Below are 25,488 nucleotides of genomic sequence, written 5' to 3'. Positions count from 1 at the left end.
GGGTGGGGGTGGGGAGACCGACGGCGCAGCTAACGCGGGTCCCGGCGGTTCCGGGCTGGGAAGGGGACGCGCGAGGTCTCAGATGGCAGAGTGGCAGCCGGCGGTTTCCCAGTCGCGCTAGGCCCGCCGTGGGGACTCGAGGCCACCTGCGAGCTTTCTCTGCAGCGTGCGCGCGGGGGAGGGGCGGAGGCAGCGGCGGAGGCGGCACCCAGGGGCCGCGGCCGGGGAGGCCGGGACCATCGCAGTGACAGTTTCTTTCCTGCGGTGGCGGCGGCGGGGACGGCCGGCCTGCGCGTGGCTTCCCCAGGGGCCTGGTCGGCGCGGGTTCTGCGGAGCGCGACCGCCGAGGGGCACAGGAGGAGGAGGGGGAGAAGCGGGAGGAGGAGGGGGAGGGGAGGAGGGGGGAGGGGGAGCGAGGCGCGGGCCGGCGCGAGTGCAAGGAGCAGAGCCGCGCGCTGCGCGCACGAGGAGCGGGGCCGGCGCGGCCGAGGCCGGCGAGCGGGCGCTCCACGCTGGGGGCCGCGTCACCCGGCCGCAGGGCCTTCTAGCAAAAGCCACCGCGGCCCGGGCTGCAGCGGCCAGACGGATGCCAAGGCCACACGGCAGGCGCGGGGACAGCCGCCGCAGCCGCCGTCCCACGCGGGCTCCGGACCTCGGGGGGCTGCGGGTGAGTGGCCGCGCGCGCGCGCGTGTGAGTGTGAGCGCGCCCCGGCACGGGCGGGGGCGCAGGCGGGGGGCAGGTGCCCGCGGGCCCCTCTGCGGGGCTCGCTCGGCGGGGAGCAGGCGCGCTCTGCCGCGGCTCACTTCCTTCCTGCCGGTCCTGTGCGCGGCTCCCTGGGGGCTGCTTTCACCTTGACCGGGGAGGCAGGAAGCGGTGGCTGCCGGTGGCGGGGCGGGACTCTGGCGGTGACCTGTGCGCGTGTGCTTCTCGTTCCGACTCGGGGTGCAGCCTTGGGGAGGGTGCCGGCGTGCCGGAGGACCACCGCGCTGCTTCTGGGGTGCGCGGCGTGGGGGCTGGAAAAGCAGACCGTGACCCGCCCCTGCAGGGCGAGTGGGGCGCCTTCCTAGATGAGGTTGACTTTTATGCCATTTTCCCCTCCCCTGAATAATTCAAGCCTTAACCGAAAGCACAAAGAAGTGGATAGTCAGCTGAAACGTCATGTTCCAAAACTCTCTGAAACAACCCACAGTCCCGATCTAAGAGCCTAAGGTGCCAGAATCACTGGGGGGTTGGGGGGATGTATTTAAGTTGTATAAGTAACGAGTAACTTAGGAAACAGAACCTCATCGAGAGGATCGAAAAAAGTCTTCTATCTGGTTGGCACTGGGGGTGGGTTGGGGACGGCTTTCTGGAAATCAGTGTCTGATGTGAGTAAAACAGACATCTTTCAACTCAAGCTCCAGTGAGCACCCTGCTTTGCAAACATCCTGCTAAACGAAGTCCTAGGTTTTAAGGCGTGTCCGGAATGATCCTGGATATCACTAGGGTGCAGTTTTAGGATCTCATGAGTCAAGGCCCTTCAAGGTCAATATGGCAGATTTGTTCTAACAGTTAAATTACACCTGGATGTTTGAGTTCCTGTTCCAAGGGGGCGGGGGTGCTTCCTTTTTCTATGGTGGTTTTACAACAGAGATTAAACCACTGTGTTCTGTGTCTTTCCAGACCTTGTTTTGGTTGGCAGTCTTACATTTGTGGGGTGGATGTTCAATTAAACTTCAAAAGTGTGCTCTGGGATTGCACTGTAGTAGGCATTGTGTAGGTGCACTAGAAAAATCTATATTTTCATACAAGTCAGTGTCTTTGAGAAAGAGGTTCCTCTTACCATTTGCTCCATTACAGCGTCTTCATTCAAAGACACAAAATGTTGTTGCAAACCTAGAAGACGACTTGGCTGCTTGCGTCTGTCCAAGTACATATACGGCAAATTGTTGGCCTCTTGGGATATACTTGAGCTGTGATTTATGTATCAGCTGGTTCTTGGGAATTTTAAGACCTGCGTTTTCTTATACTCCTTGCTAAAGATGCACCGTTTAAGTTACCAGGCAGATCATTCTAGTCCGTTATTCATATTGCCAACTTTGGGGCTAGTTTCTTGCCTGCTTTTGTGCCTGTTTCACAGGAGGCTTGGAGGGAGAGAGCACAGAACCATGGCCCCAGGGTATGTTCCGCAGAGAGGCTTCTCCTGGAGAGAAAAAGGTCTCTGGGGTTGGTTCCTGAGAAGACTGATAAAAATAGTTAGAGAGTTGTTCTTGCTAGCTGCCTCTTTTTACTCTCAGCACAGAGGATGTAACCGACACAGCTTGGTCGTCGTGTTCCTCCGTTAAGGACTCTTCCCAAGCCAATTTACAGCTGCAATCCGGGAAGTGAGGTTGATTTTTACAGGGAAGCAAAGCCTGGTGATTCTTGCACAAACTATGAGGGAGTAGGAGGAATGTGAGAGGTGCCCCCAAATCCCAGCTGCCTACCTGGAAGGATGCATTTATAAATTAGATCCATTTTAATCCACTAGGTTCGTGATTCTGCCCAACACTAGCATTTTTTGTCAACCCTGTGAGAGGTGTGTAAATAACTTCGGTTGAGACCAGGAGAAATGACTCACGGTCATCCTGGAGAATATTTGAATCAGCTTTTGGTCCCTAAGGCTAATGGATTACAGCTGCTCCATAAAGATTTGTTACATGAGTACCAATTCTAAAATGTGTATCTTCCCAATTTAACTACATCATCACCTCTTCTAGTACGGATTCTTTTTAGCCATCCCTTGGCATGGATTACTAATCATTCCATCCAACTGAAGCCCAGTTGATACATTCATGTAAGAAGACTGACTTCCTCAAAGGGACTGTAAGAAACCCTCCAAACAAAACATAAACACACAGCACTGTGTTTGTACCCGTTGACCTGCTCATTCCAGCTGTCCAAACATGTCAATTGTCCGGTCGGACATGTGAGTGTACATTCAGAAGTCCTGAGTTGACATCAGAATGCTCGACTCAGGAATGATCTGGATGTAGCCACATCTAGATGTGGCTTTTGTCAGAAATTATTTGCACCTCTAAGCAAATCAGATGAACTTCTAGTACAGTCCTGTATCTCCTCATGCTAAGTGGAAAAGCCGGTTAGACATTTGGCAAGTTGCTAACTCTTCAAAGCACATGTTGTTTGATTTTTTTACATTTTAAATTAAACCCATGTTATGTTTGCCCATTGATGTGGTTGCCTTAGACACATTAATTCAGACTGCTGGTTACTTAGTAACTTGTTTTTTTTTTTTTTATGTTTATTTATTTTTGAGAGAGAGAGAGACAGAGTGTGAGCAGGCGAGGGGCAGAGAGAAAGGGAGACACAGACTCTGAAGCAGGCTCCAGGCTCTGAGCGGTCGGCACAGAGCCTGACGCGGGGCTCGAACCCACGAACTGTGGGATCATGACCTGAGCTGAAGTCGGACACTTAACCGACTGAGCCACCCAGGTGCCCCACTTAATAACTTGTATTTATTAAAAGCAGCCCCTTGATCTAAGTACCAATAATTCATATGTTTTGATTTGCTCTGGTTAGCCTTTCAAGGTACTCTTGGAAATGGGTGCATTGTATGATTTAGAGTGTTATACCTTCTTCTTCTTCTTCTTCTTTTTTTAATTATTCTGACTTTCCATCCCCAGTCACTAGAGGTTTACCTTGTGGCTCATGATCTAATTTCAGGATGAAAGATTAGAAAGCTGTCTGAAATTTGCCCGGATATTAACATTATAGTGCATATTAATAATGGAACTTTTCTCTTGCCTCGCCTTCCTTTTATGTGTTTCAGTCAAGCTTGTTTCATTCTGAACAAAAATCAGATGAGATCCTTAATCACTGAAATTTTTTTTCCTGTTGGGTGGTGTTGAAAATAAATGTGTAAAATTAAAACATAGCTCATCACTGTTCTGCAGTGACATAAACACTGCTGTTCTCTGCGTAACGAAACATGGCCATTGTCATTAAGTAGTTGTTTGGGAAGTAGGCACTTGAGCACTTGAACAAGAGTTGAAAGCATGTTCCTGCCATGTCTTAGTAAGGCCCTTGAAAGCCAGGGTGTGCAATTTTGATTGGATGAGGTAGCCAATTCAAGGTAGGTTCCTTGAAAGCAGTAAGTGATGAAGGCATTCTTTCAGAAGAGCGTTTGGCACTTGAGTGGATTTGTAGAAGAGGGAGGGGGTGGAATCAAGTGTCAGTAATGACGGCCTGATGGCATAGCCTCCCGGTGACACTGAGTGGAGAAGGGAAAATGCCAGGCAGTCAGACCTCATGTGCAAGAGGGACGGTGAACCTGGGCACGAGTGTGACCACCCATTTGTTCCATATCTGGTCGGTCACAGCATCCTTGAGCCCTGGTGTAACCTCAGAATCTTGCAAACATCTGGCAAATATTTATTAATAGCTATTAATAAATATTTAACATGTGCAATATGCCAGACACTGGACAAAACCTTACGTGTGTTTTCGCAGGGACAATGGAGTAGTTAGAAGCATGGATTCTTTTTGCCATTTACCAGCTGTGTGTCCTTGGTCAAGTCACGAACTTCTCTGAGCCTCTATTTCTTCATTTTTCAATTGGGATATTAATTTCTGTCTCATAGGCTTTGGGGCAGGGTTGAGTAGATGTAAATGAAAGTGTTTAGAAGTTTCTAGCACCAAGTTAAGTGCTATATGTGTTGCTGTTGTTATTATTAATTCATAAAACAACCTTACGGAATAGGTATCATTTTGCAGATTAAAAAACGGGGGTACAAAGAGGCGAGGGAATTGCTCAGGGTCATAGGCTGCTAAGTGATAGACTTGGGAGTGAAACGCAGGCAGAGACTCCGGTGCCTGCTTTCCGAACATGTGTGTGTGTGTGTGTGTGTGTGTGTGTGTGTGTGTGTGTCTGTCTCCCTCCTGTAACCCATACCAGGTGCTGGGAACACTGCAGGGAGCGTGGAAAGTGGGGGCTTGTCGATGGAGACTGAGGGCTCCAGTCATTTCCACTGTGGAATTTGCCATCTCCAAAAGAGAATACATACCCAGATTGTTGCACAAAATTTTTGCTGGTTTTCCTTGATATTTTGGTATTTTGTAAATCCTGTGTTTCATTAAGTTCTTTATTTAAAATATATATTTTTTTAATTTTTTAAATGTTTATTTAGTTTTGAGAGACAGAGAGAGACAGAGCAGGAGAGGTTTAGAGAGAGAGGGAGGACACAGAATCCGAAGCAGGCTCCAGGCTCTGAGCTCCGAGCTGTCAGCACAGAGCCCGACGTGGGGCTTGAACTCAAGAACTGCGAAACCATGGCCTGAGCCGAAGTTGGACGCTCAACAGACAGACCGAGCCATCCAGGTGCCCCTTAAATTCTTTATTAAGCATGGTTCCAATGTGTGTTTTCACCTGTGCTTGAAATACTGGTTATTTTTGTTTCTAACAGTTAACATATGCAGTGTATATTCATTTGTTACATCTCCTTATATTCAGTGATTCTTTGCTGGAGGTAGAGAGGATAGGTCTCCTTAATATATACTATAATGTGTACATGATCCATTATTTACATAATGCATAATGTGATACTGTGTGTTTGTATAATATAAGGTATATAAGCTTTATGCAATGTATATAGTATATACAGCATATAGCATGTATTATATACATCTGTATATGTTATATAATATATACTATGTAATACATTATATTAAGGAGACACATTGTATACAAGGAATCACTGGGTACAAGGAGAGATGTTACAGGGGCGCTTGGGTGGTTCGGTTGGTTGAGCGTCCGACTCTTGGTTTCAGCTCAGGTCATGGTCTTGTGGTTTGTGGAATCGAGTCCCGCATCAGTCTCCATGCTGGTGAACCTGCTTGGGATTCTCTCTCACTCTCTCTCTCTCTGCCTTCCCCCCACTTGAACTCTCTCACTCTCTCACTCTCTCAAAATAAATAAATAAACTTAAAAAAAAGGAGAGACATTACAAATGAGTATGTGTACATTATATAGTTGGGCAGATACCAGCATTCTGGACCACGTCTATGCCCTTCACCTCTCTCTACACTCCCAGAGTCTTGTCTCCCATTTGTGAGCCACAGTGAGTTTATAATGACATTTCATAACCATTTTTATTCAGAATATTTTATAGAATAACAGCCAAATAATTTTAGGTGTTTTTTTTTTCACTTGTTGAAGTTATTATGTTTAATTAGAAGAGGCCAGATTTTAATTATAGGTGGGAAGACTGCCATAGCAACAAAGAATAAAAAATCCTTAATTTCCCCAGAGCTACTTTAGAATGGAATATGTCATCACCGATTTCAATATTTTACCATTACATTAGTCCTTGTAATTCTTTGTTCTGATAAATAACTTCCAGAAATCTGTAACTGGTATTTTTTTTCCTAGGGAGGCAAAAACTTTCCTTAGTCTTGTATAAAGTTAACAGGTACTATTTTGTTGAGGAAAAGTTTTAAATCTCATCTTAAAAGATATCGTCTGTGTCCTTTGACTTAATTTTTTGTATAAATTGCACATTATTATTTAACTCAAGTTCAATTCCTTTTAAAGCGACTGTTTTTAAATTTCTTTAATGTTTGGTTATCGTTGAGAGAGAGAGAGAGAGCGTGAGTGGGCGAGGGGCAGAGAGAGGGAGACACAGAATTCGAAGCAGGCTCCAGGCTCAGAGCTGCCAGCACAGAGACCGACACGGGGCTCGAACCCACGGACTGCGAGATCATGACCTGTGCCGAAATGGGACACTTAACTGATTGAGCCACCCAGGGGCCCATGAAGCAACTATTTTCAGGTTTTGAGAATTTAAACCCGATTTTGAAAGAGCAAGATGGTATTTGCCACAGGCCACCACCTGTGGTCGTGATGGGCCCTGGAGGCTTCATACCCTGGATCCACCCCCGGGAGCCTGCCTGGGGGTGGAAGGAGGAACCTGCTCACTGGTACTCTGTTTCTGACCACGCCTCCCGCCCTCGTGCATCTAGCATCTCTAGGTTGGAGTGAATCAGGGGCCTACGCAGCCCATCGGTTCCTCTTTCAGTAGCCTGGGCTGTCACCACGGCCCCCAGGATGCCAAGCAAGGCAGGAGGTTGAACGAGATGCCTCGTGGCCCTGTTCCCAAGAGAGAGTCAGGGCACGCGAGAAACACGTCTTCTGAATTAAAAAAGAAAACCTCGTTAAGGATGAAAGAGTTTGAGTTTCGGTGGATTTGGTGTTTTACTGTGTAAACCTTTGCTATGCTTTTGTTGCAATGGTATCACAGAAGCTGAACCAAAGATCCCACTCGGGCTCATGCAAGAGAAAACTCTACAGGGACCTGCCAGGAATGACTCATTTTGATGGACTTGATGACTTTCTGGGTAATTTGGAAACAGGAGGCCAGCGATGACTCATCATGAACCCTTCCTGGCTCGGGGTGAACACTGCCTGCCTCTTTTGCCTTTACCCGTGCTCAGAAAGTCACTGTCGTGTGGGGGCCTTATGGGAGTGTAGCACTTCAGATGTGAATGGCTGAGGCACTGACTGGCTGTGCACCTGTTAGTCAAAGGCAGAAAGAAAACTGTAATGAGTAATAGCAGTTATGGTTAAATGCAGCTCCTCTAAGGACCATGTGATTTTATTCGTCCTGTTGCTAGAACTGTAGATTTTAACGCCAGAAAGGTGCATTTCAGCCACCAAGAAGGCATGGAGACAGGTCTTCATGGCTGTGGGTTCATGCTTCAGCCTTCAAATTTTTTTTTGAGTCTGTCTGTGAAAGGTCGGTTGATGAGCTGTTCCTCAGTCCAGTCGTCTTTAACAGGAGAAGCAGATAGACACGATGGGTGGAACGAAGTTAGAAAAGAGAGGCCTGAAATAAGCCGTTTCTTGTAAAAATGGGGCAGAGAAACTGCTCACTGAATCTATATCGAATTGCAAGCAAACAAAACAAAATGGAAAAGATGGAAATCACTTGGAATCCTTGGTGAGTGTGAAGCTTTGTTTTTCTGATTCATGAAACATCCAAGAAGTTAAAATATATGTTTTTAGAAAAAGTCTTCTAATATTTATTTATTTTGAGAGAAACAGAGCATGAGTAGGGGAGGGGCGGAGAGAGAGAGAGAGAGAAAGAGAGAGACTGAGAGAGAGGGAGAGAATTGCAAGCAGTCTCTGCACTGTCAGCACAGAGCCTGACGCAGGCTCGAACTCGTGAACCGTGAGATCATGACCTGAGCCAAAGTCAAGAGTTGGAGGCTCAACCGACTGAGCCACTCCAGGTGCCCCTGAAGTATGGGTTTTCAAAGAAATCTTCTTTCCAGCAACTACATATTTCGTTTTCCTGTGTGACAGTAAGGCCACCCAGCTCTGCCATCAGGCCAGACCAGCTTCTCTGCATTTAGAAAGCCTCTGAATAACCACCACTGCCTTAACAATATCGTGGAGGAAGAAAGGCACAAGTAAACTCTGACTTCATTCTGGAGAAACTTGACTCGGAGAGTAATTTACCAAAATCCACGCATCTGGGAACTGGCAGGGCCAGGATTAGCATCTGGAGCTACCTACTAAATTTAATTTAATTTAATTTACCTACTAAATTTATCAACTTAACAGAAGTATAAGTTGTCTGCTTATGAAGTGATACCTACTTGTGACAAACTGTACAGACATGAATGAATTGAATGTGAAAAGTCCTTCAGGATCCCATCGTTGAGAGAACAGCCTGAGAAACATTCAGCGTATGTTGGTCAGACTTTTTTTCTTGCAAATGCCCGTATATATCAACTACCCACTGATGAGTATTGCAAGGATGGAGTCCTACTTTCTGTTACTCTACAACTTGCTGCCCCCCCCCCCCACTTAATGCTATAACTGGGACATCTTCCTGGTTCCGTGCATATAGATGGAAGTCCTTTCTAATGGCATCCTCCATTCTACAGATTCTTTATTTTAAGTAACAGCCTTTTGATGGCTATTTTTACTTCCTAAATTTTCATATTTTTAAACCATGCTGCAATGAGAGAGAGAAGGAGGAAGGGGTGTGCGTGTGTGTGTGTGTGTGTGTGTGTGTGTGTGGTATATTACTTGGTCTAAGGGGAAATCTTAGAATTGGAACTGCATATTATAAACAGGAATGCATAGTATAAAAAACTGCCAAGTTTTCCTCCCGTCCTCATCAATGCTTATTCTGATCAATCATGAAAGTGTTATTAATCAAATAACTGAAGATGTCCTGCTCAAATCTGCAGTTTCTTAACTATTAGTGAAATGAAGCATTATTCACATTACTTGGTATTCATGTTTCTCTTATGACACGTTCATTCCATTTTCCTGTTTTTATTCAACTCTCTACCTCTTTCTTACTGTTCTGCAAACAGTAAGAGGTAATAGATGTTATAGGGTCGCAAGGGATGCAAACTCTTGTCCTTCTGTTCGTTTCCTTTCAGAGGGATTGTTAAGGTGCTAATTGGACCTGAAAAACAATAGTTTAAAGTAATGTCAGACTTCCAAAGAATTGCAGCAATATAATACATGGAATTTTTGTATGTCCTGTAGCCCGTTTTCCCAAATGTGAACCCGTTTCATTATCACAGTAGTTGTCACATCTGGAAAGTAATACTCTCACCTTGCTCTGTCTAATGCACAGATCTCAATGCACATTTCTTCAGCAGCCTTCTGGCCCGGGAGCCCCTGCAGAACTGTATTCTCTTTCAGTCTGAAACAGTTGCTCTGTCTTTAATCATTGTGACCCTTTCTTAAGAGCGATAGCTGGTTGTTTTATGGAAAATCCCTCCATTTGGGTGGGTGTGATGTTTCTTCATGAGAGAGAGGGAGAGAGAGAGAGAGAGTGTGTGTGTGTGTGTGTGCGCGCGCGTGTGTGTGCACAGTGGCAGATTGGCTGTGGAGTTCAGGAACCAGGAAGACTCAGGGTGGCCATTTCCACGTTTCACCAGGTTTTATGCAATTGACGAGATGTGGGTACCATTCATTGAGGTGGGGGAGAGGTTTACTCTGCGCAAGTCGAAAGCACCAAGTTTTCCGGTTCCTGGAAATGTCACATGTACAGTATCTTTGCGTACTTTTGTTCCCGTGCTTCACTAAGTCCACTTAACTCCTAAGGTCTATAGCTTTTCCTCAGAATTTCTCCCAAGAGCTATTTGTTCTCCAGTCTTCTTACCACTCAGCCCAGACTTGAGGGTACCTAATCCACAGTCGCATATCATCCTAGGGGGTGCCTTTTCCTCTCCTCTGGAAATTTATCCATTGCTGCCAGACTTTCTTCTTTCAGCTCTATGGAAGTGTAACTGGTAGAAATTACTTTCATTTAATAACTACGTCCTGAGTGCCCAGTTGGGGCAGATCACCTTATGGGGCAGAGTTGCGAGTTAAATAAGAAATTATGCATAATCGAAGGGTTTCAGGGCCATTTTGCCTAGTGGTGAAAAGCAACCATAGCCTGGACTTACTCCTTACAAAAAAATGAATTCCACACAGATCAAAGGTATTTATTCAGAAATACCCAGTCAGGAAAGTACTGGAAGAAAAGATGGGTGGACATATTTAAAAAATTTTTTTTGTCATCAGTGAGTTTGAAGACTTTCTAAAAGATGATGAAAAACCCAGATACCATAAAGAATAAATGGAACCCCTTAACAGAGTAAAGTTTAAAGTTTTTCGCACAAAAATTAAACACCACCTAAACTGATAAATGTAGAAGGGAGGATGGAAATAGAAAAGTCACCATTTTCAAACACCGCAGTAACAGCTGTTCCAGGCAAGAATCATCTGTGGATGCTGAAATTAGTGGGCAGACACATGTTTGTATACTCCCGAACTCCCTACAAGACACTTTATTTATTTTTTAAAATTTATTTTATTTTTTTTTTTTTTTAATATTTTTTTTTTCAACATTTTTAATTTATTTTTGGGACAGAGAGAGACAGAGCATGAACGGGGGAGGGGCAGAGAGAGAGGGAGACACAGAATCAGAAACAGGCTCCAGGCTCCGAGCCATCAGCCCAGAGCCTGACGCGGGGCTCGAACTCACAGACCGCGAGATCGTGACCTGGCTGAAGTCGGACGCTTAACCGACTGCGCCACCCAGGCGCCCCTAAAATTTATTTTTTAATTCACATCCAAGTTAGGGTTTGCACCAAGTTATGGTGCAACAATGATTTCAGGAGTAGGTTCCTTAATGCCCCTTACCCATTTAGCCCATCTCCCCTCCCACACTACAAGATACTTTGTAACTACAAAGGGAAAAATGGTATCTTCACAGGGGAGAAGCCTGGCACTTAACCAAGAGATCAAAGTTCGCATCACCGATAAGGGGGCAAATCAACGCCTCCTGATGCATTGAGGAAGACACGCTGTCATTTCTGAGGTCGTTTTTGCCCCCAAAAATGCACAACTCTCTGTGTTTCCTGTATTTTGTCTTTGTAGCAGTTACCACGGTGACCACACCTCTCCGCCTCACCCCTGCCCCAGCAGAATGTCAGTGTCATAAGATCGGGTGTTATCTCTTTGGTTACCATTGTATCACTGATTCTTAGCACAGACTATCGGCTTATAAGTAATACTGTACAAACGAATGAGGGAGTTTACTTGGAGCCAGTGATATTTGTGGGAAAGATGCCTTTAGCCTTGGAACGTAGTGACAAATCCCAGTTGGAGGTCCCGGTGGAAATGGATGGAGAGCATTTGAACTGTGTTGCTAACACTCACGTTAAGCTTCAGTTCGAGTCACGAAAAAAAATACGTCCTATGGAAGGAAAGCATGTTCACAGAAAAGACGGAAGGTTAATAGTTGAGAGGCACGGTGAGGGAAGACGTAGGGGAACTTTCCGGAGGCCAAGGCCGGGGCTGGTTCTGCAGTAGGGAATGTTTGGCTGACGAAGGCCAGACTTCCACAAGGGTCTTTGTAACTGTCTTGGGGCAGTTTTGTCTGTTTTTGATGTGCATCGAGGGCTGCTGGGCTGCTCGGTGAGAATAGAGATCTGTGGGGCCCTTTTCTCAGGAATTCTGACTCGGTGGGATCTAGAAATCTCTTTCTTGTGACAACCACACTCCTCCTCTACCGAATAACTATGGTGCAGGTGGGCTGGGCACCACACTCGGAGGAGACTTTATGCCAAGGTAGGGGGATGTCAGCTACCGGGCAGGAAAATAGGAAGAGAGTGACTGGTGAGCAAACGGGGCCCGTGCCGACGACTCTGGCAGCACTGGGTAGGGGGGCAGCTCTCGAAGCATTTTTAAACGGACTGCAATGGAGGAAACGGAAAGCTATGGAGGGGAGGGACTCGCCTGTTTTGCTCGCGTTCGCCGCATTGCAAACCAAAACATGTGAGTGCAGCTCTTTGCAGGGACATGTTGAACAGTTACAATTCCTGTGGTCAGGGGCCGTAGGGAGAGGCGCGCTGAGAAGTATTCCAGCCAGCACAGCTTTTGAGTAGTAGTGCTGGGCTCCATTCGTCTTGGTCAAGTCCTGTCCTTAGGAAATTGATGAAAATTAAATAAAACTGATTAATGATGCCCCAGGACTGACCTTACCTCTGAGCTTCAGGCAACTGGCGGGCAAGAAAATGATGTTATTTTTGTAATGTATTCTGACTCATTATGCTTCATTGAATTAGATAACTCCTGGGTAGTATTCCGTTCCAAGCTTATGGCAGCAAAAAAAGGAAGTATGTGAAAATATACATTAAAGTTTAGTGGCTTATGGATGGCCTATATTTAGAATGCAACTATTTCCAGGAAATCTGAGTATCTCAACAGCAGAAAAACAAAATTAACATGCTCATATGGATTTAAGATGACGAAATAATTGGGTACAGATAGGAATTTCCCCCTGACCCTCCAATTCATTTTCTAAATGGATACAAAATGTTTTATGATGCATATTAATTGGATCATCTCATTAACAAGAAAACATACAGAATCCTAAATTAGCACATGTATGAGCATATGAAATGCCTTTTGAATACCACGATTTAGAACTTACACTGAAAACCAGCAAATATTTTGAATTGGTAGAATAATTATGTATTTGAATTTCTCGACTACGTCTTCCAGTTGGTCGGTCCACAGACACCCAATCATTCTGCCTAAAAAATAAGCGAGGGAATGAATGCCCTTTTATGTATTTGGCAGAGAGAAGATTGTGAATCAGAGCTCTGTGATGCTGAACTGAAATTCCACTTCTTTTTTATTTTCAATGCTTAAATACATTTATTAAAAAATTATAAATCACAGAAAACAAGGAACCGTCCTCAAGAAGTTGAAAATGGTGGCTTAATTCTAAACATGGTGAAAGGGATAAAGTGGTCCAGATAAGAAATTAATAAAATAAGGTTGCAAGGATAAACCAAGCCCAAAGCTGATTCTTGGGAAACATCAATGAAAACCTCATTTCTGACAATATTAACCCAGAGAGAAAGGAGAAAACCCTCCAATAATTAACATTAGGAATGAAAAGGGATCCCTAACCACAGAACCATTAGTAACTTAAAACCTCTGAGGAGAACTCCATCTGCATTTGGATAAAATGGAAAAAAATTAGAAAGACTACTAACGTCGACTCCAGGAGAAAGGAGGAAACCTGAATATTCCCAATAACCATTAAAAAAATCCAATCGGCAGTTAGAAGTTTCTCCCCAGATGCCCCAACTCCTACCGCACCACCAACCTCCTCCATTTTTATTCCCGGATCAGTTGATTTTCAAGGCGTGACATTTCATTTCCGCAGTAAAGCCTATCGTCCTTATCCATGCCCCAAGGGTTTGACCTTCTCCCGATTTCACCATTGACCGACCGTCAGATGCTATTTGAGCTTGAACTCAGGGACCCTGTGCACCTGGTTCTGAGATCCTGCTCTACCATTGGCTCACGGTACTTACCTGTCCTGGGCTCTTGTTTCCTCCTCAGTCACACGGAGCTGATGGTGGCCCTTCGTTGACACCAAGAGTCATGCTCTGTGTTCTACAGGCATCATCTCACCTTCGCTTCTCAACAGCTTTTCCCTGGTTACTGTTCCCAAGCCCACTTCGCCGTCCGAGAAGCCGTGATCCCGTAGCGAGTGGTTGGAGTCAGAACTTGAACCCAAGTGGTCTGACCCTGGAGGTTGCCCGTCTCCTCTCGGTTCAGCTGCCCCCTCCCTGGGAAGGCTCTGGAGAGGCTCGAGATCCTGTGTGTTAGCCCATTCTAACAGTTAACCAGGAAAGGAAAGCTTTCTGTTACTACGACTTACTCTGATGATGATAGATAGCTCCTTTGCTGTATTGAAGGTGATGTGTCGTCCTACAGTCATACCTCACCTGCCCAGAACTTGGCTTGCTCTTATCTAGAAGACAGCGGAGGAAAAAAAAAAAAGAAAAGTAAGAAAATGCTCTTTGCACAGCCTGTTTGGAAATCACGGAGCACATTCACTGTGATCAGCACATAGTTTACTCACAGGGAGACTCCTTGAGATCTGTGTCCAGTCTACACTTTAATGTTACAAGTGAGTTTAAATTATTTTATCAGTGATCTAAGACTAAAAGGACAGAAAGACTGGGGCGCCTGAGTGGCCCAGTCGGTGAAGCGTCTGACTCTTGGTTTCGGGGTCCACGTCACGATCTCGAATTTCGCGAGTTCGAGCCCCGCGTTGGGCTCTGCGCTGGCAGTGGGGAGCCTGCTTGGGATTCTCTCTCTCCCTCTGTCTCTATCCCTCCCCTGCTTGTGATCTCTCTGTCTCTTTCTTTCTCTCTCAAAAGTAAACAAACATTGAAAAAAAAATAAAAGGACAGAAATACTGAGGTCAGAGACGTTTCATAAAGAAGTTCTTTTTAAATTGATTTTCTACACAGGTGCCAATTAGAAATGGAGTGAGGCGTTGCTGTTGGTACGTTGAAATAGAGTGGAATCATCAACAGTTAAATAATATTTATATTTTAATCAAAGAAGAAGGTAATATCGTGGCGATCTTTCCTTCAAAGATGGTTAAATCTCACAAATTTCTACTGTTACTATTACTTTTGAATTTTTTTAAATGTTTATTTCTGAACTGTGATAGACATCAAGACTGGAGGACAGAAGCAATTAACCTGACTTCTCTGAGAACTCAGTGTGAGAAGGGACTGCTTTTCTCTGATGTTTCTCCTGCACGCCAGGAACTATAATGGAACTTTTATTTATTACCTTATGTATTACCTCACATATCTGTGAGGTATGCCTTTTATGTTTAAGCTTCCTCTGGAAAGGTGTTCCTCCCTTCCATCTCATAGAGGGAGATAAAACGCACAGAAAAGATGTCACAGCCCTCCCAACTCATAAGGGGTCGAAACTGGATTCTCCGACAGGTGTATTTGGCCCCAAAGCCTAAGCTGTTGGTGCTGAAGGGCTGCAAGCACTCCATTCTGGTGGCGGGATAAAAACGATGTCACGCTATGAGAAATCATTACTTCACGGCCCACGGGAGACTCGATAGCTTTCAAGGTAGCCCAGACTTACCTCGGAGTAATTTCAAACATGCGTCGGGAGTGGTGATTTATTTAATAACCTTTCCTGCAGCAACCGCATTCTTGCTGATTGATCTGGTCTAAAGTCCAGTGTTGTGGTGTGTCTAACCCGGAATATCCCTCCCTCTAGGGACTGGAGATGAATGCCTCGTAGGTACTCATAGGTGGTACTCACGAGTAGAGGGGGAAAATGCAACCAAAGCTGTTTCTGGTTTTCTTCTCAAGTCTCATATTCACCTCATTGGTGCTGCAGTACAAATAAAGTGCTCTCTTATTTGCAAAGACGTGTTTATCTGGACCAGCGCATTTCTGATGTGCAGATACCTACGATGCGTATGAAAGACTCATAGTAATCTTTGGTTTTCAGGTCTGGAATTTGTATAGCTTTTGAAAAGGACAGCAAGTGTGGGCCTCGGTCCTTTTGTTCCTAAAGCAGGTCCCAATCTGTAAGAGAGTGACTGACGCGGGGGAGGCATCCTTCCGTCTCTGTCATTTGAGGCATGCAAATGACAGCTTACCCCCTTTTATCTGAATCAGGTTATGACCCTGCCGCTCAAAGCCTAGGTTATGGTCGTTTCCTTTATTTATTTCCAGCAAAGTCAATGGTGCCGTGTTCTTCCTGCAGGGGAGGGGCAGGGAAAGAGGGAGACACGGCACGTGAACTCTAACCCAGTGGGGACAAGAAAGGCTGCCGTCTGGCCAACTGGGAATGGGAGTCCAGGAGGTGGCCGTGGCATGGGGCTGCTCCGGCCTCCCTCACCTGCGGGCAGGACACCCCTGCTTTTCCAGTTCATACCACAGCCCTCTGGTCGCCCGCTGTGCCCTGGAGAAAACGGCCCGCTTGGGAACTCGCCTCACTGGCTCCTGTGCCTGCTGGGTCTCTAAGGAGACTGCTCAGTGCCTGGTCGACTCCTCTGTGTTCTGGAAGATATGGTTTTGTGTGTGAAAGTGGGTCAGAGTTCTGAGCTTAGCCGCCTAAAAAGGTATTAAAAAAAAAAAGAAAAGAAAGGAAAGTTAAGGGATGGGACATGTCACAAAATACACACTGTGCTAGGTCAAATATTTTCTTCTTCATTCTTGGCATTATTTGCTGCTGGTTTTCTCTTTTTTAAAGTTTATTTATTTATTTTTAATTTTTAAAATTTACTCATTTTGAGAGAGAGGGGAAGAGAGTGCACACATGGAGGAGGGGCAGAGAGAGAAGTTATCATCAGAGAATTCCAAACGGGCTCTGCTCTCAGCACGCAGCCTGATGCGGCACTCGAACCCACGAACGGTGAGATCATGACCTGAGCTGAAATCAAGAGTCAGATGCTTAACTGCCTGAACCACCCAGGCACCGTTTATTTATTTATTTTGAGAGAGAGAGAACGAGCAGGGGAGGGGCAGAGAGAGAAAGAGGGAGAGAGAATCCCAAGCAGGCTCCGCACTGTCAGCACGGAGCCTGACACGGGGCTCAGTCCCACGAACGGTGAGATCGTGACCTGAGCTGAAATCAAGAGTCAGACGCTTACCCGGCTGAGCCCCCCAGGCGCCCCTGCTGCTGGCTTTTAATTCAAAGGCAGAATTGTAGAGCTACTTCCGCACCGTGTCAGGGAGAGTTGGGACTTGGTGACATCACATGGGGACCCCCAATTCCACAGGACTCTGCTACTGGGCTGTAAAACTGGGGACGCAGGGAGAGTAAACTCTCATCACCTCAGAGCTGTGCAGTGTCACTATGGGGAGGGCTCCTGCCTCTCGCAGGCCACCCTCTTTCCGTCCCATCCTCCCTGGGCAAGGTTGGGAGCCGTTCGTCGGTTCCACGAGGTCCTCGTTGGCTGGGACTAGTGGGACGGGAGTTGGCCTTAAGCTGTTCCGTGTGAACAGATGTGGTTCTGACCAGCTCCCCAAGCCCTTGTGTGCCAGGCTTCCCGGAAAGCGGACCCTCCCCTGACTCCTCTTTGAAAAGGTCTTTGGAAGAGGAAGACGGTGTGTGTTGGGAGGCGGCCACCAGGCAAGGGGGCAGGGGGTGCAGTCAAACAGACGGGGGCTCTAAAGCAAACAGAACTCTCGAGAGCTGCGGCGCAGGTCAAGTGTATCTCTGGGCTGCGGATTGGAGGTCGTCAAGTGGCGGGAAGGCGGGGTCCCCTTGGGGGTGGCTGGGATGGAAGCCGGCTTTCCCGAGGGGTGTTTGCAGTCGGCTGGGGGCCGCTATGAAGTGATGGAGTGGGGCCACGACGAGCGCGGCTGTGGATGAGGGAGGTGACCCTGGGGGGGCGGGAGGGGGTGTCCAGGAGGGACGCCAGGCAAGCGGATGACGCAGCCAGGCCGGTCCCAAAGGCCGCCCCTGCCCCGGGGCCCTCCACCCGCGAAGGGAGCCTCCGTGTCGCTGGTGCATGAAGGTGACCACCACCTGCGGCCTTCTCGGCGCCTCGCTCCGCTGATGTCCGGCCCTCCAGCCGCAGTGCTGACTTCTCTTTAGCGCCCGCGGTCATCTTTGCCCGGCTTCCCTCTGTGGCGGCCGGAGGGCGAGGAGCTGGACCGCCTGGTGTAGCCGGCGTCCTGCCAGCCTGCCGTGCCGTCGTCACACGGGTCGCTGCCTTCCCCCAAGTGCCATTTGCTTCCAGCGATGACGCTTCTGTTGTCTGCCCGTCCTCGTGGCTTCAGTGTCCTCTGCGGGGACTCCACATTCTCCTGGCTTCATGCGCTGTCACCACCTCCCCGTGTCACCAAGACACCATCACCTCTGCCCTGGATCCCTGCGGTGGCCCCCCCACTGACCGCCGGCTTCTTCCCTGGCACACCCGAGGGGTTTTTTAAAATTATAATGCCGGGGCGCCTGGGGGGCTCAGTCGGTTCATGTCCGACTTCGGCTCAGGGCATGATCCCACACGGTTCGTGAGTTCGAGCCCCACGTCGGGCCCTGTGCTGACAGCTCGGAGCCTGGAGCCTGCTTCGGATTCTGCGTCTCACTCCCTCTCTGCCCCTTCCCCGCTCATGCTCTGTCTCACTCTCTCTCTCTCAAAAATAAATAAATACTACAAATTAAAAAAAAAAAAAAAACCACTCTTCTAAAAAAAATAAAATAAAAGTATAATGCCGTTTGCATCACTTCTTCGCTGAACCCCCTGAAGAGTCCCCCGTTTCAGTCCAAGCAAGAGCAGAGGTGGATATGGAGACCTGTATGCCTCCTCACCTTCCTCGCCCCTCTGGCTTCATTTCCTCAGCCTCCTCTCTGCTGCAGCCAGCAGCCTTCTTGCTTTCTCTCAAGCCTGCTGATGCGTCTACCCCAGGGCCTTTGCACCATCTCTCTCTTTCCTCTCCCTCACCTCCTTCAAGCCCTTGCTTCATTTTTGGATTCAGAGTGAGACCCCCTCCCTTGAAAACCCCACTTCATACTGCCCTCTGCTGCCCAGTTGACCCCTCCCCAGGGCTCCTGGTTGGCTCTTTTTCTTTTTCCAAAAGCATGTGTTACCTTAACTTACCGTACAATTTATGTAAGAGGATTATTATTTATCTGTCTCTCCCGGCTAGATTGTAAACGCCACGAAGGGCAGGAATCTTTGCCAGTTTTGGTCATGTCCCGCGTGCCTAGAACAATGCCTCGTGCATCCTAGATGGTCAGTGGATGTTTCTTGAATGAATATATGACTGAATTAATGAACAGGTGTGTATTAAGAGAATTAAATGAGCTGCCCGCATGTTCTTGAAGGCTGGTGCATTTGGGGGACGTATTTTAGACCTTATTTGAGCCGAGTATTTACTTTTGCTGTACGTCTGGGAATGTGATGGGGCGAATACTGTAAACTTTGTTTCTTCATTCACTCAGCAAATATGCATTTGTAGCAGGTGCTGTTCTAAACTCAGGATAGAAGATACAAACAAATAAATGTCCCAGGTACTGGGCCTAATGATGCCAGATCCTCTGATATTTTATTTTTAAGAGAAGCTGAAACCTGAATTTGTACATGAAATCTCCCAACTTGTAAATATTGTTAACTAACTTAAAAATTGCTTAATTTACCCTAACAACCAAATGAAACATTCATAACAATCGAATGTTGCCTTTGGGGCTGTAGCTTGTGCTGTTAGCTAACAGAAGGTTCGGACCTTCTAGAACCTTCTAGGTACGTGGGATCTCACAGGCTGGGCAGGATTTGGGTGAGCTGTGAGGACAAGAGGAGGAAGGGGGGATGTTTCTGCTACTCCCTGTAGCCAGGGCGGAGGGGTGGAGGCAGGACAGGCCGAGTGAGTAGGGGGCCGATGACGGAGGATGTGTGTTTCCACATCTGCACTCGTCACAGTCTCCCCTGGGCTATGCTGAATCATCCTTTCCAGGTGAAACACGTTGCATCTGTCAGGATGCAGGCCCAGCTGCCTAAACAAAGAAACAGGGTTACACAAGACAGAGATGCGTCTCTGTCGTCATGGTCTGAGGGTCAGCAAGCTGCAAGGTTCCTTCTCTTCTGGCTTTGCCCTGGCTCTCGCTCCTGGCCGTGCTGGCTCACCTGCCCCTGTGCAGCCACATTCCAGCCGGCAGGAGGGGCAGGAGGTGGCGGCCCTTCCTCCAAGGGCGGGATCCAGACTGTGATCCGAGTACTTCTGGTCACACCCCCTTGGCAGGGCTTGGGGACATGGCCACACTGAAGGCCAAGACAGGCTGGAAAAATGTAGATTCTACCCCGGTGGCTATATATCAGCTAAACATTATATTTTTCTGTGAGGGAAAGAGAATGGGTCTCACAAATATCAAGCAGTCTGTGGCATCTGTTCTTCTGGGTCTTGGGTTCTGTGAGGTCCGGCACCTCTCACTGTGCCCTCGGTTTGTTTGTTTGTTTGTTTATTTATTTATTATTTTATTTTATTTTTCACTTGAGAGAGCGAGAGGATGGGGAAGTGGTGCAGAGGGAGAGAGAATCTTGAGAGAGAGAGAGAGAGAGAGAGAGAATCACGCCCAGCGTGGAGCCCAATCCCGTGGGGCTCGATCCCCTGACCTCGGGATCATGACCTGAGTCGAAATCAAGAGCCGGATGCTTAACCCACTGAGTCACCCAGGTGCCCCGTGCCCTCAGCTTTTTAATTGTTTTAGCAGGACCCCAGCATCACAAGTGTAGTTTCTCTCTTTCAGATTCTTCTGGCCCACCGCGTTTCTGGTGAGATTCAAGGAGCCTGGCGAGCTTTGGTTTTGTCTTGTTTGTTCTCACGGCTGGTCTAGAGCGGCAGTCTCTAAACTTCTTGGTCTCGGGAGCCCGCTGCACTCTCGAAAATTCCCAAGGATACCGAAAAGCTTTGCTTACCTGGGCCATATTGATTTAGGTTTACCGTATTAAAAATTAAAACAGACATTTACAGGAATATGCAAAGAAGTATTCCATTCACTTACACCGTCTGGAAGTCTCCACTGCAGAGTTGTGAGGGAGCGATGGTGACGGAGCACACAATGTTTTCACGGTATTATGAAAATAACACTGACCTAGCACATCCCTTACAAGGATGTTGGGGACCCTACACTTTGACAGCTACTGGTCTAGAGAACACAACCTGGTTATGTGGACTTGGGTAATTGTATTGAAACTGATGAGAGCTAGGGTTAGAGATTAAAAAGCATATTAAGACAGGAACGCTGCCACTGAGTAGTTAATGGTGCAAAAAAAAAGAAAAAAAATATGTTGACCGAACAATCTATAAATGTCTTTCATCTTAGATTGAGGGGAGTTGGTTTCTGTTTATGAACTAGAAATAACTTTTCATGTGGGACTTAACAGTGATCGGTTTGCATCTATGAGAAGTGACTAGATTCTGGTGTTTAAGATATACTGCATTAAACATCGGAGACATTCAGAAGCTCGTTACAGAGAGGTTGGTGTGAGTTTTGTGCGCGCTGAGCATTGTTTTTGGCCGTCCAGCCCTGAATTTACCTTTTCTTTTTCTTTTTTTTTAAATATAATTTATTGTCAAATTGGCTAACATACAGTGGGTATAGTGTGCTCTTGGTTTTGGGGGTAGATTCCCTTGGTTCATCGCTTACATACAACACCCAGTGCTCATCCCAACAAGTGCCCTCCTCGATGCCCATCACCCATGTTCCCCTTTCCGCCATCCCCCATAAGCCCTCAGTTTGCTCTCTGTATTTAAGAGTCTCTTGTGGCTTGCCTCCCCCCACTCTGTAACTATTTTTCCCCTTCTCTTCCCCCGTGGTCTTCCATTAAGTTTCTCATACGTGAAACAAGTTTATCATATATGAAAACATATGATACCTGTCTTTCTCTGACTGACTTATTTCACTTAGCATAATAGCCTCCAGTTCCATCCACGTTGCTGCAAATGGCATGATTTTATTCTTCCTCGTTGCCAAGGAGTATTCCATCGTATATATAAACCACATCTTTTTACCCGCTGAATCTACCTTTTCTCCCAGTGGAATCTACCTTTCTCACTCCTATGGAAATGTAAAGTGCCAGATATCTGCACTTTCTGGTGCCAGGCTGGAAACCTCATGAATCAGATATACCTGGGCCACATCTTAACAATCAATGCCTGTTGGTGGGCTTAAAACTGATGGATTCAGAGTCCTTGTGGGTAAATCCTAGGAATCTGCATTAAGAATTTTTAAAATTTTTTTAATGTTTATTTATTTATTTTTAAAAATTTTTAATGTTTATTTATTTTTGAGAGAGAGACAGTGCAAGCCAGGGAGGGGCAGAGAGAGAGAGAGAGAGAGAGACAGAGAGAGAGAGAGACAGAATCTGAAACAGGCTCCAGGTTCTGAGCTGTCAGCACAGAGCCCGATGTGGGGCTCGAACTCACAAACCATGAGATCATGACCTAAGCCGAAGCTGAACACCCAACCAACTGAGCCACCCAGGCGCCCCCCCCCATTTCTTTTTAATGTTTATTCATTTTTTGAGAGAGAGAGAGAGACAAAGCATGAGCCAGGGAGGGGAAGAGAGAGAGAGAGAGAGACAGGATCTGAAGCGGGCTCCAGGCTCTGAGCTGAGCACAGAGACTGATGCAGGGCTCGAACCCACCAACAGTGAGATCCCCCCCCGCCCCACCGTCGGTTTGCACAAAAAGGCTGTAAAACTCATGTGCAGGCACGTAGCTGGCATATTCGTTTTCTGTTCCTGCTTTACACATCACCACAAGCTTCGTGGCTTGAGACAACGTACATTCATTGCCTCAGAGTTTTGTGGGTCTGGAGCCTGGGCACAGCAGAACTGGGTCCTGTGTTCAGGGTATCACATGGCAGGAATGGAATTGCCAACCAGGTAAGAATCTCATGAGGCTCCAGGTGCTCTTCCAGACTCACGTGACTACTGGCAGAATCCATGTCCCTGGGGCTGTGGTACTTAGGGTGACTGAGTCTTCAAGATCAGCAGGGGAAGATCTCACTCTTTGAAAGGTTTCGCCTGATTAGGTCAGGCCCACCCTGGAAAAATGTTCTTTGGATTAATTCAATGCCGACTGGTTAGATCTCTTACTATATCTGGAAAACCACCTCATCCTTGCCATGTGACATAACATAAACATGGGAGTAGTATTCCATCACCTTTGCTATGTACCATTGATTAGAAGTCAGTTACAGGTCCATCCACACTCAAGGGTTACACAAACCCATGGATACCCAACCGAAGGGGCCACAGGGCTGTCACAGTTCCCCTTCCAGAGCTAGTAAAGCTGAGCTTAGGCCCAGACTGACTCCAGGTGTAGAAGTCCATGGCTCCAGGGTCCATGCTGTTAACTCTTATGACCTTTCTCCCTTTGAAGAAAGTAAGAAAACGCCTGGGTGGCTCAGTCAGTTAAGTTCACCTCTTGATTTCAGCTCAGGTCACGATCTCACGGTTCATGAGTTCGAGCTCTGTGTTGGGCTCTGTGCCGAGAGAGCGGAAACTGCTTGGGATTCTCTCTCCCTCTCTCTCTCTCTTTGCCCCTCCCCTGCGTGCACGTGCGTTCTCTCTCTCTTCCTCTCAAAAATAAATAAACGTTAAAAAGAAAAAAGAAAAGAAAACACTAAGAAGACACGCCGGGTACTCCGCAATAACTCTCTTCACACCCCCACTTTTAGAGGTCTGTTTTAAGAGAAACCATAACCACCTGCAGTTTGTAAGTTCAGGAAGAGACTTCCAAAGTCTCTCCAAACACTCAGGTTATATAAGTCATTTCGATTTGTTTATATTCTGAGCCAGAAACAACCCTGGGGTTTGAGATTTGAGACTTGAATTCTCAAAAAATAACCGGGGCTCTGCTTTTTGTCTTTGAAACAGACGAAGTGATTGAGAAGAAACCGTCAGCACCTGCCTTCTACAGACCGGACAGCATGGATCAGCCATTTACTGTGAATTATCTGGTAGGTAATGCCCACCGATAGCTTACATATGGTCTGAAAACCCAAAAAGAAGAACAGAAACATAGCGAATGTGAAATGAGTCACAATTACTTCAAGAAGTTTTGTACTTGTCGCTTTTCATCCATCTGTGTGGTCCTCGCCTTTGAGGAAGTGACTAATAAAGCCATCTTTGCTGGAACTAAAAATAATGCCTTGGTCCACAAAACTGTGAAATTTTAATTTCTCTGGTTAGACTCCAAGAGCGTGGTCCTTCAGCAGAACACCGGGGAAGGAGAAGTACAGAGTTGACTTTGTAGGAGGGACCTCAGCTTCTTTCCAGATAAAAATGGGAAGCTTACCTTGTGTGGTAGGGACCCAGGGAAACATTCTGTGTGTAACACGTAGACACTGCTTTGGAATCCTGCGTAAATGGCTGCGTACTTGGAACTTCCTTCTTCTCACGTTTCCCCTCACAACCCAACACCGTAGGCACCTTCTCCAGGTGCATCTTGGAAAGAACAAGATGGCGGAGAGGAAGTAACAGGGGCCCTGGGATCACAGAGGCAGAGTCTGTGTCCCAGATCGTTCTCTGGGTGAGAATGTAGGCACATTATATAATCTCCATGGCCCCGTTTTTGTACTTTGTGCCTTTCGACAATTGGGAACAATATTTTTAACGTTCCCAGCCTGTCATGAGGGCTTGATAAAGGGGAGCCGTTAGGACCGTCCCCCTTCTCCTGACGAGCCTCCCACCCCGCTCACCGCAGCCCCGTGGCCCCGTGGATAGCACTAACAGCCACAGTGGACCGAGCGCCTGACATCTGCAAAGCTTTAGCCCCAGAACACAGAGAAAGGCAGGGCCTGGTTCTTGCTCCAAAACAGGTTGGGACCCAAGTCCTCTTTGCCAAGATCGCCCTCACAGGTGCTCAGCTGCTCGGACAGGGCGAGGAGCAGAGAACTGTAGGAACTTCTTCACTTTCCGACCCCGTGTGGTCCGGGCACCGTGGGGGAATCGAGGCGGCCCCCCTCATCCTTTTCGAGGGTCTTGTGTGTTTTCTAGAACATTATGTAGAAATGATTAAAATGTTAGTGGACGTCTCAATGTAAAAATGAACAGTGAGGCGTTTTTCAGCTGGGGATTTTGCGTTTTCATCCAAGAACCCCACACGCAAACCCAACGTTACAGATTGACGAAGATGCCGGGCTCTTCCCGGTTTACTTCCGAAATCAGTTTTGCATTTGGGAAGAACAGGACCATTCAGTAGAGGAAAAGTAAATCGTATTTCTACTTTCAGGGGAAAAGATAGTCTAGGTATAATCACATTGCAGCTTTTTCTCTGTTTCTCCTTTCTTTGGTACATTTATTGATTATCGTCTGTGCCGCAAGGAATATATTGCTCCATCCTAGGCAGCGAGGCTGGATGGACAATGATTCTTGCCCCTCCAGGAGTTCCCAAGGAACTGAAAACAGTATCCACAAATAATTATAATTCAGTGTGGACTCTATAGTAATAAAAAGTGGACAAATTACTTTTGCACGTACAAGAGGCTGGAAACCCCCTTTGGAAAGCGAGCTAATTTCCACAGATTTTTCTTTCTCCCCATCATGTTCTGACGTCACCGAAGCCTTTATCTGTGGTCGAATGGTGACATTTTCCTTTAGTGCTGCTGAGCACTGCACTGAGCGTGGTGGCTGTGC

At 46.9% G+C, this 25,488-nt stretch overlaps 1 protein-coding gene across 3 annotated transcripts in view; it reads left to right on the top strand.

Annotated features, from left to right (window-relative positions):
* The first annotated feature begins 422 nt into the window (after window positions 1–422).
* STAMBPL1 (STAM binding protein like 1) overlaps window positions 423–25,488 on the top strand; it is a 45,917-nt gene continuing 20,851 nt past the window's right edge. Inside the window, exons 1-2 of one of the 3 annotated variants that reach the window (XM_058696271.1) lie at window positions 423–667; window positions 23,728–23,810. In XM_058696271.1, coding sequence (XP_058552254.1) covers window positions 23,781–23,810 — 30 coding nt within the window. In that variant the 5' untranslated portion in view covers window positions 423–667; window positions 23,728–23,780. Of the gene's footprint in view, window positions 668–15,483; window positions 16,758–19,021; window positions 19,131–23,727; window positions 23,811–25,488 lie in introns of those variants that run through there. The other 2 variants (XM_058696272.1, XM_058696273.1) reach the window with 2 other exon arrangements.

The sequence above is a fragment of the Neofelis nebulosa genome, chromosome 13 (assembly GCF_028018385.1).
Source record: "Neofelis nebulosa isolate mNeoNeb1 chromosome 13, mNeoNeb1.pri, whole genome shotgun sequence".
NCBI classification, from domain to species: Eukaryota; Metazoa; Chordata; class Mammalia; order Carnivora; family Felidae; genus Neofelis; species Neofelis nebulosa.
The sequence above is the reverse complement of the archived record's forward strand: the minus strand, read 5'-3'. Positions and strand labels throughout refer to the sequence as shown.